This window comes from Schistocerca serialis, chromosome 6, assembly GCF_023864345.2.
Source record: "Schistocerca serialis cubense isolate TAMUIC-IGC-003099 chromosome 6, iqSchSeri2.2, whole genome shotgun sequence".
NCBI lineage: Eukaryota > Metazoa > Arthropoda > Insecta > Orthoptera > Acrididae > Schistocerca > Schistocerca serialis.
The window spans coordinates 128380800-128400306 of NC_064643.1; the positions used below are offsets into that span (position 1 = coordinate 128380800).

General features: G+C 32.0%; 1 protein-coding gene across 2 annotated transcripts in view; it reads right to left on the reverse strand.

Annotated features, from left to right (window-relative positions):
• LOC126484055 (retinol-binding protein pinta-like) overlaps positions 1-19507 on the reverse strand; it is a 308676-nt gene that overhangs the window by 41897 nt on the left and 247272 nt on the right. For both annotated transcript variants that reach the window (XM_050107405.1, XM_050107404.1), the window contains exon 5: positions 13050-13160. In XM_050107405.1, the coding sequence (XP_049963362.1) occupies positions 13050-13160 (111 nt within the window). The remainder of the gene's footprint in view (positions 1-13049; positions 13161-19507) is intronic.

Below are 19507 nucleotides of genomic sequence, written 5' to 3' on the forward strand. Positions count from 1 at the left end.
AGCGACGAAGCATCATTCACCAACAGTGGTAACGTAAACCGGCATAATATGCACTATTGGGCAACGGAAAATCCACGATGGCTGCGACATGGCTGGAACATGAGAGACCTTGACGGGTTAATGTACAGTGCGGCATTATGGGAGGAAGAATAATTGGCCTCTATTTCAACGATGGAAATCTAAATGGTGCAATGTATGCTCATTTCCTACATAATGTTCTACCGATGTTATTACAAGATGTTTCACTGCATGACAGAATGGCGATGTACTTCCAACATGATGAATGTTTGGCACATAGCTCACGTTCAGTTGAAGCAGTATTGAATAGTATATTTCATGACAGGTGGACTGGCCGTCGAAGCACCACACCATGGTCCGCAAGTTCACCGGATCTGACGTCCATGGATTTCTTTCTGTGGGGAAAGTTGAAGGATATTTGCTATCGTGATCCACCAACAACACCTGACAATGTGTGTCAGCACATCGTCAACGCATGTGCGAACATTACGGAAGGCGAACTACTTGCTGTTGAGAGGAATGTCGTTACATGTATTGGCAAATGCATTGAAGTTGACAGACATCATGTTGAGCATTTATTGCATTAATGTGTTATATACAGGTAATCACTTTCTAACAGCATGCGTTCTCAGAAATGATAAGTTCACAAAGGTACATGTATCACATTGGAACAACCGAAATAAAATGTTCAAATGTACCTACGTTCTGTACTTTAATTTAAAAAACCTACCTGTTACGATCTGTTTGTCTAAAATTGTGGGCCATATGTTCATGACTATTACAGTACCATGTATCACAAAGCGAAAAAAGTGGTCCAACTAAAACATTCACATATCTTTACATATTACATGAATATGTAATAAGAAATGGGAGTTCCTATTTAAAAAAACGCAGTTGATATCCGTTTGACCTATGGCCAACCACAGCGCCATCTGGTTTACCCCTTCAAGCTAGACAACTTTCGTTCTTTCTAGTAGTTTCGTTTGACACTTATTTCGTGAGATATTTGATGTGATCACAATCAATGGACCACCCTATATATATATATATATATATATATATATATATATATCATTGAACTGGAACATCTTTATAATTAGTATAGCAGTTATCATTCTAATATTCACAAAGTCAGCATCTTTCCCTACTGGTGTGAAAGGTGTTTCAGTTGCATAAGTGAATATATGATCTTATTCCACACATGTAGCATCTTTGTAATACTACATAGGATCTTTGATACCCATATGTTTGTAAACACTATGTAGCTATCAAAACATGTGGTGCATGTTTGAAGTCTGTCCTGTGCCTAAGCTGAAGTGCTCAGTGATACAAATTTACATGTGCAACGATAGAAATGTGGTGGAAATGCATTCAGTGACGAAACTGAAGCGCTCAGTAATGCAAGTTCATGTGTGCAATTATGTGAATGCACTGAAAACTACCAACTTCGTCTGCTGGACGAAAACTATGAATACGAGTACTCCAAACCAATGTTTCACGTGAGTCACATCCCAATGCAAATCTATAACTCAACGATCTTTGCGACATGCTTATATTAATGTATTATTTATATTTTAGGATAACTAATCAGTAAAAAAACGGAGCACACGCTGTAATGAAAGCATGAAAGCCAATTGATGATGAAAATCATAAATCAGTTTTTAGATAAATCATGTATACTCATACCAACATAAACGGATTTACCAAAAGTTATTTTCATCTTATTCATATGAATAGTAAAAGATTTTCATTAAATATAATTATTGCTTTAAAGTTTGGGTTTGCTATTCATGAATTAGATTTTCTCCACGTCAGACTAATTTTGTATCCACTCTATCTCTAACATTTCACATTGTCTTTCCAAAGACCGAATAATTGATTAGTTTATAGAAATCTTATAGAAAATCATTTATTGCTTTAGTTCTCATTTCCGTATTTAAATTTATATACTTCCTGAACCACTCCAATTGTTTAAACTTTTAAACTCTATGTATTTTTGTTAATATCACACCGATTGATCTACTTATGATTTCTGTAATCAACTGCATATTTATTGTTGTTTAGTAAAGTAATTAACAATTCGCTTATTCCAGTTCGAGTGACAGCTGAAGTTGTCTTAGGACTGCATCCTGATACAATTTTATTTTCAGGAGTGAGTGATAAATATTTATGTAAATCATGGAATTCTTTATAACATTGTAAAAAAACTTCAAAAAAGTATGTGATTTAATCAGTGTCTGAAATTTCATTTACCTTTGTATTATCAAAATATTCTGGATTGTCCCATTCGAATTCACCATATTGTCAATACTGACTAATAGCACAGCTATGTAAATTATTTGCATCTGAATATGCTAGATAATTTGATATCTCTTTACCATAAAAAATCTTTATATATTTATTGTTTGTTTTGACATATCATTTACAGCACTGTGATAATCCTCCTCTTATTCTCTTTTCAACAATTAAATCATATCATAATCATGTACTAAATCAAGTGGCTGATTAATCACTTCCAACATTGTGTCCCAAGATAATCCTGGTGCAGTGAAATATGAACATGGATCTAAATCATATGCTTTTATACTAGTTTTTCCAAAATTTTCAAATAATTAATCAATAACAATCCATCAGTTTTAATATATAGATCATGATATTCACCTGTAGTTTTACATATGTGTATTATTCATCTCTTATTTCACAGTCGATCAGTTCATTATAGAATTCCTCATTTAGTAGGAACAGTCTCTTTCTCCAAAGTTTTCCCAAGAATCCAAGTAATCATTTTGATAAAGACCATTTCTGATCACTAAATGGAATAACACTTATAGGAAAATTTTCATATGTTTCTCATTTGAATTCTTTTCAAATTCTATGAAAGGTTATCAAATGAAGAAGCAATAAATTTTAATGTGTATCTAATGTTTAAACTCTCTGTTCACTTACCAATACTAATAAATCTGTCATTTTGTTTGGTATTAAATCTATTTTCTTCCTATCGTAACCAAATTTTTCACCAACAAATGTGAATAATATCCTGATAAATTTTGTAAATAAAATGGTACAAAACTCCGCTGTTTTCACTGTAAATTACATTTATTACATAATGGACTTTAAAATTTTCCAGTCAAAAGATCATGATGATGAATCCTTTTATGTTTTGTTGAATAATAACAGTTACACAATGGATATTTTTTTCGATCTTGCATATCATGATTGTTTTTCTGGAGTTAATAGTTTCATTTGTAAGGAATACATTTGTTTTACTTTCTTCAAATTCTGTATTTAGGCACTCAATATTTTTTATGACAATTTGATACTCTTCAAACAACATGGTCTTCATAGTGTCTATTTACATATTTAATATATAACAGAAGCCACTTCGTTCAGGTTTTGATATTTCATTCTACACAAAGTTTTTGGATTTGGTAGCTTGTTGTGCATTGTCAATATTTCAAAATCAGCATAAGTAACAGCTGCAAAACCTTTCGTGTATGTTGATAATTATTGAGTCTTACATAGGAATGTGTCTCTGACATTTCTGATTTTAATGATTTGTTACCTAAACAGGTTGATGTGTGCTTATCTAATTTTTCTTTACTACTGAAATGGACTAAACACATACCACAAATAAATTTTACTGCTTTGTGTTTATTAATTTGACTTCAACAAGCCCAAAGAAATTTTTTGTACAATTGTGTGAATTATTTCTTTGCTTGAAATAAAGGAGATTTACATGTTTCTCTTTCACACTTTTGTAATTTTTAATGGATACACTTGATAGCTTTCATCAAATGAATAGACGTTGATAGACACATTAATTTTATTTTCAGTTTTCAGATATGATCAAACACTACATTAAACTCAAAATTTTCAAGTTTGTCATCAAGATTAAGACCAACATTTTTATGTTTCCTAACTGTTTCCAAATTTTATTCTACAGGATATATAGCTGATTTTATAGGCGAAGAAAAATACTTGTTATCTTTGATTTTTACATCAATACATGACTTTTTATTTTTTGGTTTATCTGATAATTTGAAGTAAGATGATACTTTCAATTGAATGTATCTGTTAATTCCCAGTAGTAAACCAAAGATTCTATTTAATGTCCATCCTGATCAATGTGTTTGAAAATCTCCCATTCTCTATAAAGTGCTTTGTTTACCAATCTTAAATTTTTTAATCATCTCTCTTTCTTTTTTGATCCAACAGTATTTTGTCTGGAAGTGAAAATCCATAACATATTTGCTTATCTGCATTTCGTACTCACAAAATACTCATAAAGTTTTTTCAATCTGTATTCTTTGATTATCTTTGACCAGTTTCATACCTTTCGATTTTACAACAGATATAAATGATTAGGTTAAATTGAATTTATACTATTTTCAAAATTATAGTTTATAAAATATACAGTTTTAAATGCTGTATCAACTAGATAATCTCTAAGTGTTCTTCTGTCCCTTGGTTTCTCAAATAAATTAGACCCAAAAATAATATTTGTTTAATAGTTCTAATTTTTTGTTTCATGATCCCCTCAGTATAAAGTGAAAATATTTTTTTCATGGGTTTATCTTCAATATTAGTTCTAGTTTTTTTGTTTCTAAAAGATGTCATTAGGAAACGAGAATATTTCTTTCAATGCTTTATCTTTTATATTTTTGAAAATATCATCATTTTATGATATCGTAGTTGTTTCCAAAGACTTCCTCCTGGTAGGTTTATATTTGTGATTTGATGTCTGTCAATAAATCAGTCTAGAACAGATTTATTTAATTAATGACATCCTCTTATATCATTTCTTTTGCAATAATCATAAGGTTGAAGATCTGTGAATTGCTCCATGTGGCCTTCTATTCACAGAAAATAAAATTCATTAGATTTGTAAAAATCAATTTTTCAAAATCCAATCAGTGAGAAGTCTCATTTAATAGATACTTAAAATTAAGTATGAGATAATTGACCTATTTTGTTTTCCACATATTCCAAAACACATTTTTTACACTTATCTTAATAAGAAGAATTTTCTAAAAACCTCTTGGGATTCATTATGTTTCTTCGTGGCTGTATTGGTTTCTTGTTTTTCCTCATTTCCCATTGACAATAATATTTTCGAATGTTCTTCACTTGGAATTTGTTGTAAAAAATTTTTTAAATAATATTTAGAAATATTTTTTCCAAATACATGGGCAATTTGATTATCATTGTATTTTTACATGACATTTACTTACACATTGTCTATATATTGCACTGTCCACGCATTGTATATTTATGTGATGTATAATCATCAATTAACTTCTCAGCATCACAGTATTTACAAATTTGGATGTCACAGAAACTGCTCTGGTTGCTGACCGTGTTCCATATATGTAGAAAAAAATTGCTAAATTAGTGAAAAAGTAATATTCTCTAGTTTTTCTATTGTACCTTTTAATAAATCTATTGCATTATGCAATAATGTTGTATATTTAATATCGAAAAAAGATAAATCACCTGCACCAATGCCAATTACATTTTTTCTAAATAATTTTCCTTTCTAAACAGCACCATCCTTAAAAAAATTCAACAATAAATTAATGTATTTGTGCAGAATTCATTCTTATAGGTAAACCTGGAAAATCTCTAGCTGCAATTCCACATGATTTATGTATAAAATGTATAAATAAGTTCATTAAACAATTAAATGGACTACTGGAAGTGTTGTCTACACATTTTAAAATAAACCTTTTACATCATCCTGTACTATATATTGCCTTTGGAGATTCCAGAATTAATTGTAATGTTTGTAAATTATCCATATATATGATATTCTGAACAAATAATATTATTTATTAACCTGGTCTTCGGTATATTCCATCTATTTTTGTAAATCTAGATGTAAAAATATTAACCTATTAGTTTTTAACTGTAAATTCATATGAATATCTATTCGTACACACTTATCATTAAAATATAGATATCGATTTATAATTAATAAGTGATCTAGTATATTAATTTCAGTTACTTCTTTAACTGATTCATTTAACTGTTGATATTATTGATGTAGATTTTGGTATAGTCTTTTGTGTTGATATTCTTGTACCATATAAACTTTCATTTCCATCAATATCATCTTGAAATAATTCTAAATAAGAACTGTTATATAATGGATTCGTTATTGACTCATAAATATGTGAATGATATAAACTTAATGAGGGTCCCTTTTAATAACCTAAAACTACAAATAAATTGGTTAGATATTTTTGTGTGTTTCATCAATTTCCACATTCCAATTTGCATCTCAATCCATATGTATTTCTACAACATTACTATTTGGAAAAAAAATGTGTGACCTATCACATTTTCTTTTCCATCCAGTTCCTATGAAAATCAATCAGCAGATATTTTATGTGTATGTACTAATATTTAATTTGTAATTAAAATATTAGTGTTATTAATATCATCTACATGGTGAGTATTAATATCTTTTCAAATAAACGAAATTCTACCTCTCTACTCCTAATCTTTCTTTATTTGCTCCTTTATAATTCCATTATCCGTATTTCTTTTTCGACTTATAGATACTAGTTCTACAACTACCGAAAAAACCTTTTTCACCACATTTTGGCCTGTTTATAAAACTTAAAGTTTCTTCATTCAAGTCACCATTTACCTCAAGATTGTGTGTTAGGGAAACAACATTACTGATTCTCTTAATAAATCATCATTCCCTTGAGCAAGTATTGATTCATCCATTTGAATATCTAACTAACGAAACTCATTTAAATATTAAATTGCTATATTTCTGTCATCTTGTTCCTGGCCTACACCTGGCACTACTGAAAGTACTGTTTTAACAATAAGCAATAGCAGCACTATCTTCGTTAATATACAAGAATCTGAGGACTTGAATTCTGTTTTTCTTGTGAATTGATGTATGAATTTGGTCCTAAATCGTATTTAAAATATCTATTTTTACAAGTCTGTAAAAATGTTTCATAGTTGACCTTTTTTGAAGTAATTTGAAGATTACAGTGTGAATTAGCATATGAATTTGATTGTAAATTATATTGAAAACTTATATTATCTAGGTCTGAAAATTTTTACAGACATGAAGCTCCTTTGAATTATTTTGTGGAGTTAATTGTTGTTTTTGTCTGAATGAGACTAGAGATTTAACCATAAATCAAATTGAAATGTGTATTTTTACAGGTGTAAGTTTTCTGGTCTGTAATTCTATATTGAAATGCACAAATATCATATGTAATTAACACAAGTTCTGATTCAAGGAATTGTGTTATTTCTTACAGATTTAATAAAATTATTTCGCCTCAATGGCGAACTTAAGTAATCTGAAATCCAACGAACTGATACTTAGAGCATAAGAATTAGGTCTTAGATGTTACTCTAAAATGAGAAAACAATAATTTATTGATCTTATTAATGAAGAAATGAATTATAATATTAATGAATCAAATGCGAGTTCATGCCACATTAAAGAAGAAATGAATCATTCAGAAACTAAAAAGAACACTTTACTTAGATGATTCATCTTACATGTAAATAATATTTTCAACAATTGTATAAATGGTATGTAAAAATCTATTACAGAACTTCAAGATAAATTCAATTGGGCTCATATACATAAGCTTTCATGAGGGAGTTTCAAGAACAATTAAACTGGGAGAATATATTATCTAGACAAGGATAATGATAAGATCTTAAGAGGGTATATCAAAGTAAATTATACTGGGAGAATTTATCATACAGACAAGAATTATAGACGAATTTTATAAAGGAATTTCAAGATCAAGTAAGTATGGATGATACATCAAATGAACAAGTATTGTCTGTTTATTTCTGAAGGAATTACAAGATCAATTACACTGGTAGAATTTATCATATGGATAAGAAATGTCTGAAGATTTTATGAGAGAATTTCAAGGTAAATTCAACTGGAATGATATACCAGGTGAAAAAATCGTATGAAGGTTATTTAATAGATTTTAAAGATAAGTTTAAATCAAAAATTATTTTTGGCTTAAGTAATGAAAATCACCAATTTATAAAAATAAGCTGTAATCATATTTTTCATATAGAGAGTATTGATGCGTAGGTAAAACAACAAATTAAATATACTGTGTGTAGAAGCGTTATTAAAACATTTAATGAAAAGTTTATTACTAATCATTTTGATGATATTATTAGTTGATGATCCTCATAGTGATAACAATGATAAATTTTGAGAATAGGCTAATGTTATAATACTGTGACCAGATGTATTAATTAATAATGAAATTTTGTGTTTTATTCGACATGGAATTTCAGCCAGTATGTTGGCATTGGTTGAAAATTTAACCAATAATCTAAGGTCAAGGAGTATCAAACCTGAGAATTTAAAGAATGGTAAGGGTCTGCTTCAGATTATGCTAATGTTGTTTCTAATACAGAATCATCTGTGATGATATTTTTGAATTATTTTCGAAACACTAATTGTCAATTACATATAGGAAGTTGGTTTAGAAATCTTAGGTCTCCATTATATGAAGAAAAAGTGCATTAATTACTAGTAATATTCTGTCTCTTATGTATTTAATTCCAGTTTGTAGAGATATGATTCAGGATAAATTTAATTTATTTTGCTTTAGTGTTTCCATTGAATACCAAGATAGCATCAGTTGATAAGTTATTCTTTTACATAGACAAATATTTATAAGGAATAATAATTTTTATAATTCTACTCTACATAACTACATAATTCGTTCTTTGAGTGGTTTTTGCTTATTACATTTTGTTTGCATTCTAAGTCTACTTCTATTTTTCTGTAATAGTAATATCTACTAATGTACCATTTTTTCGCCTTATTAATAATATGCGAAGAGTACATTCAATTAAGTTGATTTATTATACTTCTCTATTTCATTCAGCTTGTCAACTCTAAGTTCTGTCATTAATGAAACAACAACAGATCTTATAGGTTCAGTTCTAAAACACTCAATTCCTAAATTGCTCATATGAGATGAAATTGGTTTTTGATTTCCTTTTCTGGCAACATCTCAAGGAAGAGCCATTCTTCTACATAACATTACAGTCGCACTTTCTATACATATTTTATCGTCAATGTGATTTGTAATATTGAATATTGTCACATGCATCACATCCATTTAAATATAGCATATTTTACCAAAGGAAACAAATATTAATTTTATAATTCCCAACCATTGTCATCTTGTTCAATTCCCATACATAAGTTAAGTTTTCCATATATTCTTGCTCTAACTGCAGTAGCTGGAATTTCCTCTTTCGAACTAGCATCTGAACTGTATATACTTTCTTTCGTAGCTGATTGAAGTACTTCATCAGTTCGATATCTAGGTTCTAAATCATTATGTTCCAGATAGGCTAATTATGTTTCTTACAAGCTTCATCTAATTTATTTATTCCTGGATCACCATGCAATAGTTTTTCTTGAAGCTTTGTAAATGGTCCACTGTAAGTAAATCCTGGTTGATACATCTCTGGCATTGGTAAATTATTGAACAGCTAGGTTTCCTAATACTTTACCATGTTTTCCACTTTTCCAAAGCGTATATGCTAAATTATTTAAAAACCACATAAAATATGAAATTATTTTTGGATTATCGATTATGAAATTATTAAAGTTTTTTGTTAACATCAGTGCTAACCAAACTTTTTGATTATGATAATTTTAATTTCAAGCTGATACTTTAACACGAATTACTGCTAATCTATCGAGTAAATCTCGATTATGATTCATCCAAATATATTCGAATGCTTTCTCTGTATATTTTTAACTTGTCTTTGCATTGGAATATTCTGAATCTGGTGATATTTAATATAGACTGCAACTAATTCTTGTATCAGTTTATTGTAAAATATGATGGCATAGTTTGATAAATCAAGAGAATCAAATTTTTCACCCGTATCTTCCATACTAAACAGTTTTTTAGTTAAATGATTCATTAGATCATCTGTGCCTCTGTATAACTTTCCACCAATTTTTAATTAATTCAGATCGAAATCAACTGCAAAATGTTCAACAAATTTGAATCCGTGAACAAGTTTTAATCCAAAAGTTGCTTCTCCACTATGATTATTATACTTTAACGTTCATTCACTAACATTATTGTTTTTAACTCATCCCCTTCTATATTTTTAAGAGCATCCTCTTTTATGTTTTTAACAGCACCTATTTTTTCGTATTCAAATGTTTTCAATGCAGCTTGAATGTCTGATTCACTTAATGTATAGTCACACTTACCAAGAAAATCATCAGACAATCTTGAATTTTTGTAATTGGTGATAAATCTCCACATTATTCTACTTGAGGATGTTGATGAGAAGGAACCAACAGTTATTCAACTTCTCTATTTTATTCAATAGTTTTCAAAACATTGTCACCTAATCCTGCCATTCCTTGTTTAACTTGTTCAAGAGTATCAATAACTGATTCTTTTCTTTATTATATTTTTCATATTCTGTTTGTGGTTGTTTCTTCAAGATCTTGAATTATTTTTTCCATTCTTCAGATTTCTTTTTATTCTGTTTAGTTTTTTATCAATGTCTATGTGGTATTTTGCAAACATTTATTACAGATAAAGAAACATTAATTAAACATTTTAAGCAATTATGTTTATGTTTACACATTCTTCTTTAAGGTTTATGTTGTTCTGAAATTCTGTATTTTTTTCTGAATTACCTTCATTCGGTTTTCCAATCATGTCTATTGTAAAAATTCTAAATTGATGATTCCAATATTAACCACAAATTCCTTTAAAATCATCAAATTTTAAATCACCACAAACAAACTCATGAAAAACAGGATTTAAATTTGTCATGTTCTCTGAAAATCTTCAAACATTACAGTTATCTTTGACTATTTGTTTTGGTATTTTTGAATAAGTTGGAACTGAATGATAACAGTCTATTCCTTTATATCTTCCTCAAGTAAAATATACTGTAACTACATCTTGATTTTAAAGAATGCTGTCATCAAATACAATAACTGAATTATTTTGGCACAGATCTAATGGAATAATTTCTTCATTTTTTCCAATAAGAGTAGTAATTTTTTATTGTGATTATGCTCTATTTTTTCACACCTTCTTATAAATTCTTGTTTTTTTGTTGATCTAACCCTTTTGAATAATCATACAAATGATTAATTTTATTGCAATTGAACAATCCTGGAGCAAGAATATAACTATCAACAAATAATGTTTATGAACTACAAACTGTATAAATTGCAGAACTGAGTGACAAGAAAATTTCAAACTAGATATCACAAATTACTATAAGTCAGTTGAATTTGATATGCTATGTTTTGTGTTTTTTACATTTCAGACAAATCGCAAAAATCTGCATCTACATCTACATCTGAATGGATATTTTGGAAATCACATTTAAGAGCTTGGCAGAAGGGTCATCGAACCACTTTTACAATTCTCTGTTATTCCCGTTTCGTATTGTGCATGCATAGAAAGAACATCTCTGTCTTTCCATGTAAGATCTGATCGTTTCTCAGTGTGTAGGTCGGCGTCAACATTGTATTTTCGCATTCAGAGGAGAAAGTTTGTGATTGGAATTTCGTGAGAAAAGCCTTCGTTTTAATGATGTCCATTGCAAATTCTGTAGCATTTCAGTGACACTCTGTCCCTTACTTCATGACAATACAGAATGTGTAGCTCTTCTTTGAAGTTTTTCGATGTGCTCTGTCAACCCTACCTGAAAAGGATCCCATTACACTCTCTTTAGTAGATCTGTTACATTCTCTAAGTGTCCTCTGAATAAAACACAATCATTGTTTATCCTTCCCCACATCAATTTATGTGTGTTCATTCTGATTCAAAGTGTTTGTAATTGTAATTCTTAGATATGTAGGGTCAAAATCAGTTACTTGACTCTTCATTATTCGAACACGTTAAACTACAGAACATATAATCGAAAAATGGAAGAAACGAAGATTTCCCACAGGAAATGTGGTATATTAACCATCTAAATAATTTTCTCAAAGCATATGACGCATTTCTCGATTTTAAACGAGTTACACTACTCAAATCAGACACTGATGTAACTCCATATAATTTCATAACAAACTATTCATACGAAATAAACTGATGAAAGTAGCACTTTGTCAATCGAATATCAACTTTATATACAATCTTAAAGCTATTTCACTCTGTCATACCTCTAAACCAAGTATGTAGATTGAAGGATTTTGGCCATTATCTCACCAAGTTTTTGAAGTATCAGTAGTTGGAGGAGAGCTAGCCATTTGTCAAAACAGTCAACACCTTCACCTAGGTACTTAATAACAGCTCGGATAAATGAAGCGTTTCTGTTGAGACACAAGTCGGTCTTCATGTAGAGCTGTGTACATAGGGTCAGAGGAGTCCATAAAACGACAATGTGGTGGCTGCTTCACAGTTTTAGAAAATGAATTTAGTTTTTTCCTATTAAATTTTATAATCTTTAAATGGACAATACCAAACAGCTAAAGCAGTATGCTGACTGTCTAGAGAAGAAGAATGTTAGTGAATTACAAAAATTGTAAAGAATGTACATTGGGACATCAGGAAATTAAAGTTGCTTGTGAATGTGATACAACTGTAAGTAAGTCACGTATCAAACAACAGATCATAAAAATCTTATCACAGCTCAAGAAGAAAGAATTAGCAAAATTTTTACAAAAAGTACTAAATTTTATTTTCCTATGTTACCCTTTTATATGAAAACAATAATTATTTTGAAAATTGGTGAATATGATATGAACAAATATTCATTTTTATTAAGTGCTCTAAGTAATTTAAATGAAATTAAGCAAGTTAGACCTGAAAAGTGGATTGTATTAGAATATTTTTGTAGGTTCTGGATAAGTTTTCGTTTACTAGTCGATGAGCAAGGGAAACAAGTGAGTGAGTTAGAAAATGGAAAGTGAGCCAGAACCTACAGATATATTCTACTCCTGTTATATGATTTCCCCTCAGTTATAGCACTAAGAGAAATACATAACAAAATGAATCATTTCTTACCCTCTTCTGCAACTTTTCGGAGAGAGCTGCCTTCAATATTTTCATTGCCAAATCAACTACTTTGCCAGCATTTATCAAATGTAATGCTTTCAAGCTCCGGCAATAGGCAGTCTGCAAAGAATAGAACGATTAGACAGTCGAGTTATGCCAACATTGTTTAATACTGCAGTACTCTGTATGTTTACTCACATTTGACAGATGTTAAGATACAAGGGATAGATGGAAATGAAACATTAAAAATTGCAGTAACACAAGTATAAATCATTAAACAACTCACGATGGACAGTTTCAACTATTCAGCAAACAGACTTTACAGCAGTGGCAAAACTTGTGGATGTTTTTGAGTATATCTTCCTGAATTTCTATTTCTTGTACTGTTATAGATAATTACCAATATACACCCAGAGCAACAACTATTGAACTGTATGAAAATAAAATCGTTATACCTTCTGAATGGTTTGCACTAGGACATTCAAACTGCACAGCTGGCTGTGAGGAATGATGAGAATAACTATTCACATATATGATTTGGTTTAGCGAGGAAGCCCAGTTTAATTTAGATGGGTTCATCAATAAGCAAAATTGGCGCATCTGGGGGACTGAGAATCTGCATTTCGTGATCGAGTATTCTCTTCACCCTCAACGGATGACTGTGTGGTGTGCAATGTCTAGTCACAGAATAATCGATGATCCTTGGCCAGAAGACTGTCGAATTTTACGTGATGGTTTTTGAAGATGATTTCCTCCCCATTATCCAAAGTGACCCTTATTTTGACAAGATGTGGTTCATGCAAGGTGGAGCTGGACCCCATCAAAGCGGAAGAGGGTTTGTTATCCTGGAGAAGCACTTCAGGGACAGCATTCTGGCTCTGGGGTACCCAGAGGCCACTGGCATGGGCTTCGATTGGCCGCCATATTCTCTGGACTTCAGCACACGCCCTCCTTTTTGTGGGACCATATTTAAGACAAGATGCACAGAAATAGCCCCAAAACCATAGCTGAGCTGAAAACTACCATTCAAGAGGTCATAGACAGCACCGATTTTCAGACACTTTAGCAGGTCATGCAGAATTTCGCCATTCGCCTGCCCCACATCATAGCCATTAATGGCTAGCATATCGAACATGTAAGAATCGAAATCCGAATATCGATAGTGACGTTTACATGTTGAATAAAGTGTATACATGGCGTAGTTTGTAATTAATTTACGTTTTTTTCATATAGTTCAATATTTGTCACCATCTAAATGGTATGTGAAACTGGGTAATAGGCTTGGGACCAAGTTTAGATACAAACAATGACGAAATAGCTATTGTAATTCCACTTCTGGTGGAATAAGTAAAGATATTAGAAACAACAGCAACTGAGTAACAACTATATAGGTAATGATAGTAGTATTAGTTATAATAACTGTTGATAATGTTAATGCAAAAATGAGGGAAGTGATAATAATGTGTTGTAAGAAATTAAAATGTATATAGGCTGTATTATAGTCAAGGGCACTGGATTACTAGTAACTACCATTTACAAAAGGAAATTATAGTTATTTAAAGAGGCCATTAATTAGCTAACTTCAGAGTTTGAAACATGAATCTGCTGTGTGATACAGCGAGGGAAAGGTTGCTTCTGAGCAAGATAGTGTATTTACTTGCACAGAACATCATATCACGACCTGTTTTGGATGTCAAGATTTCACTGCCATGTACGAGGATGGATGAAGCTACCACTCTATCTGTATAGTGAAAATAAGTGTACAATTAAGATGGTAAATGTCACAGATATATGATATGTTGGCATCTATTTTATTCCAGAAATACTGTCAGCTTTCCTGACTAAATCTTTGCAGTATGTCATCGCTGTAAGCAACTACTGAATGACCAGTGCTTCCAGAAGTTCATTTTTGCTATACATGGAGCAATTACGCCTTCTTGCTAGTTGTAAATGTGTTCAGCTATGCTTAGAGTTTGACCTAATGTTACTGCTAGTGTATTCACAGAGTACCAAAAGTTATACTTGTCCAATTTGGAGGAATTCCTGAAGGTGTGCACTCATTACACTTGAATAATGAACTCAAAGAGTTTTGGTTTATGACTAATTAATGTCTTGAAGCCATCTCGATAATCTTGATCTTATTATGATCTGTATTTAAACGTTAAGATAGATCGGCAGCAAACAATAGCTACTGAATGATATGATTAGGCACTGAATGATGTGAATAATCATATAGAATAATACACTACCTAATAACGAGCCATAGGAGAGACTACTAACTGCTTAGGGAGGCTTCTGGTCCACAGTTCTGTTTTCCGCCACAGAAGGCATCAGTTCTGGTGGCTCAATAACCTTTACCCCTCAGTTTGCCAGTCTCAAACAGCCCAAGTGTGCAGAAGTAAAAAATGTTTATGCTGCATAAAAATTAAACATGGCTGAAATGAGTCATTTCTACCACGTAAAAACTGTGTGCATGTACTTTAGATTGTCGTCACTCCCAGTAGGCCCTAGTGTTGAGTCTTAACGTGTTTTGCTGAATTAGAGCATCTCAGTGTATACTTCATATTTAAAGTATAAGTGGATTTAAATGACACAAAATCAAAAAAAACGGTCCACAATCACTGTTGCTAGATAATGTAATTTTCCATCTTGATCACTTTTTATTTTTTTAATTATATCCATTAAATCGTTTTGTCTTAAACGATTACGAAAGCTACATTTAAAGATTGTTGATACACTTTCGCTCGTCAAATTCACACGTGTAGCTGTACTGTGGGAATGCGAGTTTTAATGTGATTATGGTAATGGCTTGAGCCAAAACATCTTAAGGTGTATAATTATGAAAAGAGTTAAAACAATCATGGCGAAAAAATTCCATTAAACATTGTTAAGTGCTGCGTTTGATCTTCCTAGGTTATAACCTAGTTGCTGTAATTTTTGCGATTATTTACTTTGTTGATGAAATAGCAGAAAAACAGACTTTCAATTTAGCATTAAATAAGGTTTCTTTACTGGAAAGCTGACATGGTTCACTTTCTTAATACGTGAAATTCAGTACAATAAATGATAGAAACACGTCTTATTTTGGGTCTTACGCAGATAACATGATGGAAATGAGAATTAGCGACAGTTATCTATTTCACCCGGAAGCCTTATCAAGGTTTCACTGCAGCTGCCATAAGTTCTGAGCCACATTGGAGGTTCACTTGTGCACATTATGGGAGAGTGTTCTACCTGGACAATAGTGTGCACAGGAACATACCATGTGTTGTGGTAAGTACTTCGGTCTGCCGACTGAATCATACAAAGGAGTGCACATGAGAAGACCATACGCAATTCCCGATATTTTCTAGTTTTTGTTATTGTTGGACATGAGGTTGTGTCTGGGGCAGCATTTGTCAATATTTCGTGTTCTACATGTTTAAGTGCTATATAGTGTTTTAAAGTTATTTGGAATATATTGTGCACAGCACTTTATAGTGAGTAAAATGCTATATATTTATGGAACTATTTATATTACATATGCAATGTTAAGCTACGCTTCATTGGTTGTATATTTCTAGTATATTGAAACAAAAGATGGCTTTTTAAATCCGTACCCTATTGGTTGTGTATCACCTTGTACTTTGTAAGAGAAATAGTTTCTTTTTACCATGGAACATATTATATTTGTTAATGCACCGAGTTTGTTTAAAGTATTACGGATTTTGTCTGTCTTGAAAATAGAAATTTCTGTCTGTACCAATAGCTTCTTTTCCAGAATGTATTTAACTGGTAATTAGTTTTTGAAAATTCTTCTACTTAATTGTATTTCACTTACTGATTATTGATGAGTGGTACAGTATTGACAAGATTTTATCGATAGCAGTGCTTTTAAATATCAATCGAATATATGTTTCAAGTACAAGACCATGTTCTGCCTCCGAACACGTTTTCACATTAGGAGAAACAGTAATTTACTGGAGTATCTTCTGTATTTTCGGAAAAGACTGTAGTACCTAAAAACTGAAGGCTGTCATTTAAAACCGGAATATGAAAATACATTAAACTTCTATTATAAAGTCAGCCAGTGAAAAGTAGCAGAATCAGTGGCATGCCACCTATAATATGCACTCATGTGTTAAAACTTCAGCTGTGTGTGCCCATTGAGAAGCACAATAACCATATCTATCCATCCATGTTGACATTATTAATATAGTCACTATCATGCTTTCGCTCAACTGCTGTCACTTTCAGTAATAAGATATGTTCACATGGTCAGCGACAATACAGACATACATCGATTCCTTCATTTCCGGGTTATAGCTCATCAACCTTGATGATTCATGATTGTTATTATATGGCTACAGTACGACTTCCTGATGCCTCCTGAACAATCACAACAATCTTCCTTTTCATCCCTGTATATTTTAGTTCTCATGATGTTTACAAGGAGCTGCGTAAGTGCTAGTCTTGCGATCAGTGCAACAGATCAAATGATGTCTGATATATCATATACTTCAAAAATATTTTGCTCTAATCAGTCATAAGAAGAGGTACTTAATGTACAAAGTGAGCATGTGATTGCATGTTTATGCACGTGCCAGCGTTTTGATGGAGGTGTGTGAATGTGTAGGTTTTGGTGTTGTTGTATGTATGCTGTTTGTGTGCATGGTTGTACATATGTCTGTGGTGTGTTTTACTTGTATGTTTTCATGTCTGTTGTTTTATTGTTTTTGTTAGTGTTATTGTTGTTGCTTTCTGTGTCTGGGTTTGATGACTTTATGATTGAATGCATATGAACATTGAGCTGAATGTATTGGCACATAACTGCTACTACTACTACTACTACAACTACTACTACCACATCGACAACTACATAAGTGACACTCAAGGGGCAGAGAAATAGTGGAAAATACCGGTAAAAGGAGAAGATAAAATTTTTACAAATAATACCACTATTGGAACTCAATTCGCAGGCCTATCCAGTGTGAAAACTTTGTGGGGGAACTGTTCAGCATGAGAATGTAGACCAAGAGACGTGATTGGTCCAATTTCCATTTATCACAAGTCGGTCATTCCTACCAATGCCTGAAGCAGTGATGAAGAGAGAAAAGGGGAGGGGGCAGATACATAACTGGTGGCAGAAATCAGAGCTGTCAGGCAGTAACTGAAAGAAAAAAAAGCTGCTGATGGTGCCTGGTGCCATTGCGACTTCGTCGTTCCACGTAATAGGCACAGTTGTTGAAACATCAGGTATGAGCAGATGAGCAGAAACCCTGTACTGTGCTGTCAGTAAATTTTATGACAGTAAGTAAAACATAGAGACTGACATATCGAAGAAGATTGTGATAATCACCTCTTTCTTGTCCAGGATTAGCTGTTATGACAGTTGGTGAAGTCTTCTTGATTCTTGCTTAGAAGGTGATTTGTCAACACTAAGTTAACAAACTGCTTATGGTGTTTGTGTGATAAGGGCGTGCACAGCGCCAGCAAAATATATCGTGTGGTAGTCACAGAGACCTACGGCAGTGTACGCCTTGAGTACTCGAACGACAGACTGCTGTCTCCATTGTGTATTGTTCAGTGGTGAATCGAAGGAAGGGTTTTAGAACCATATCAAAATGTGATACATTTTCCTGCTGTGTAATAAGTGTCTTTAGCACATTAAATTTTTTAGCAGATCTATATTTTAGTGATTCCGAACGAAATATAATGATTTATTTAATGACTTCATTATATGTATAAATCATTCTTGGTTTTCGGGCCACGTAAGACCTGAACAAAAACTTGAGCATTAAATGATCATCCCCAAGTGACAGCTGCTCCTCCTGAAGATGACAAATGTAATAGTAGAACAGCAACATTACTTTGGGTTAACTTTGCGCTTTAGTTACCTCGAAAAGTGCAAGCACTATTGTGGGTTGGCCACATGCCAGGAGCAATGACATCGACAATAACCTTGAATGCATGATATCATCAAGAGGGTGGTGGTGCGAAATTCAGAAGAGCAAGATGGTGTAACTGACCCAGTTATACTAGAGGGACACTCAAACATTACTGAAACAAAATATAAAAATTCAAAAAATCGAAGAAACTTTTAAATGCCGGCACTGACTCACTTGTGCTAGCAGCCTAAAGTCTTCCATCGATCTGAAATTTGTGTTATGTTCAAAAACATAATAGTGCAGTATTTCTATGTCAACAATGCATAAGCTTCACCTGAATAAAGCATAAACTGGCGTCACATTCGAAGTTATTGGATTATTTACGAAAAATACTTGAAAATATTGCCAGTAATGGTGTAACTCGGCATTAGTTAGCCAGCTGCAGGTTGAGCAGCACTTGTGAATGCCCATCGTTTGATGTCTGTGTTAGACACTCAGAACAGCACAATGGACCCTCAAATCAAATATTATATTTACACATCTAAGTTGTTCTAAAAATTACGAATATTGCAACTCTACCGTATTTCTAGGCCAAAAAGA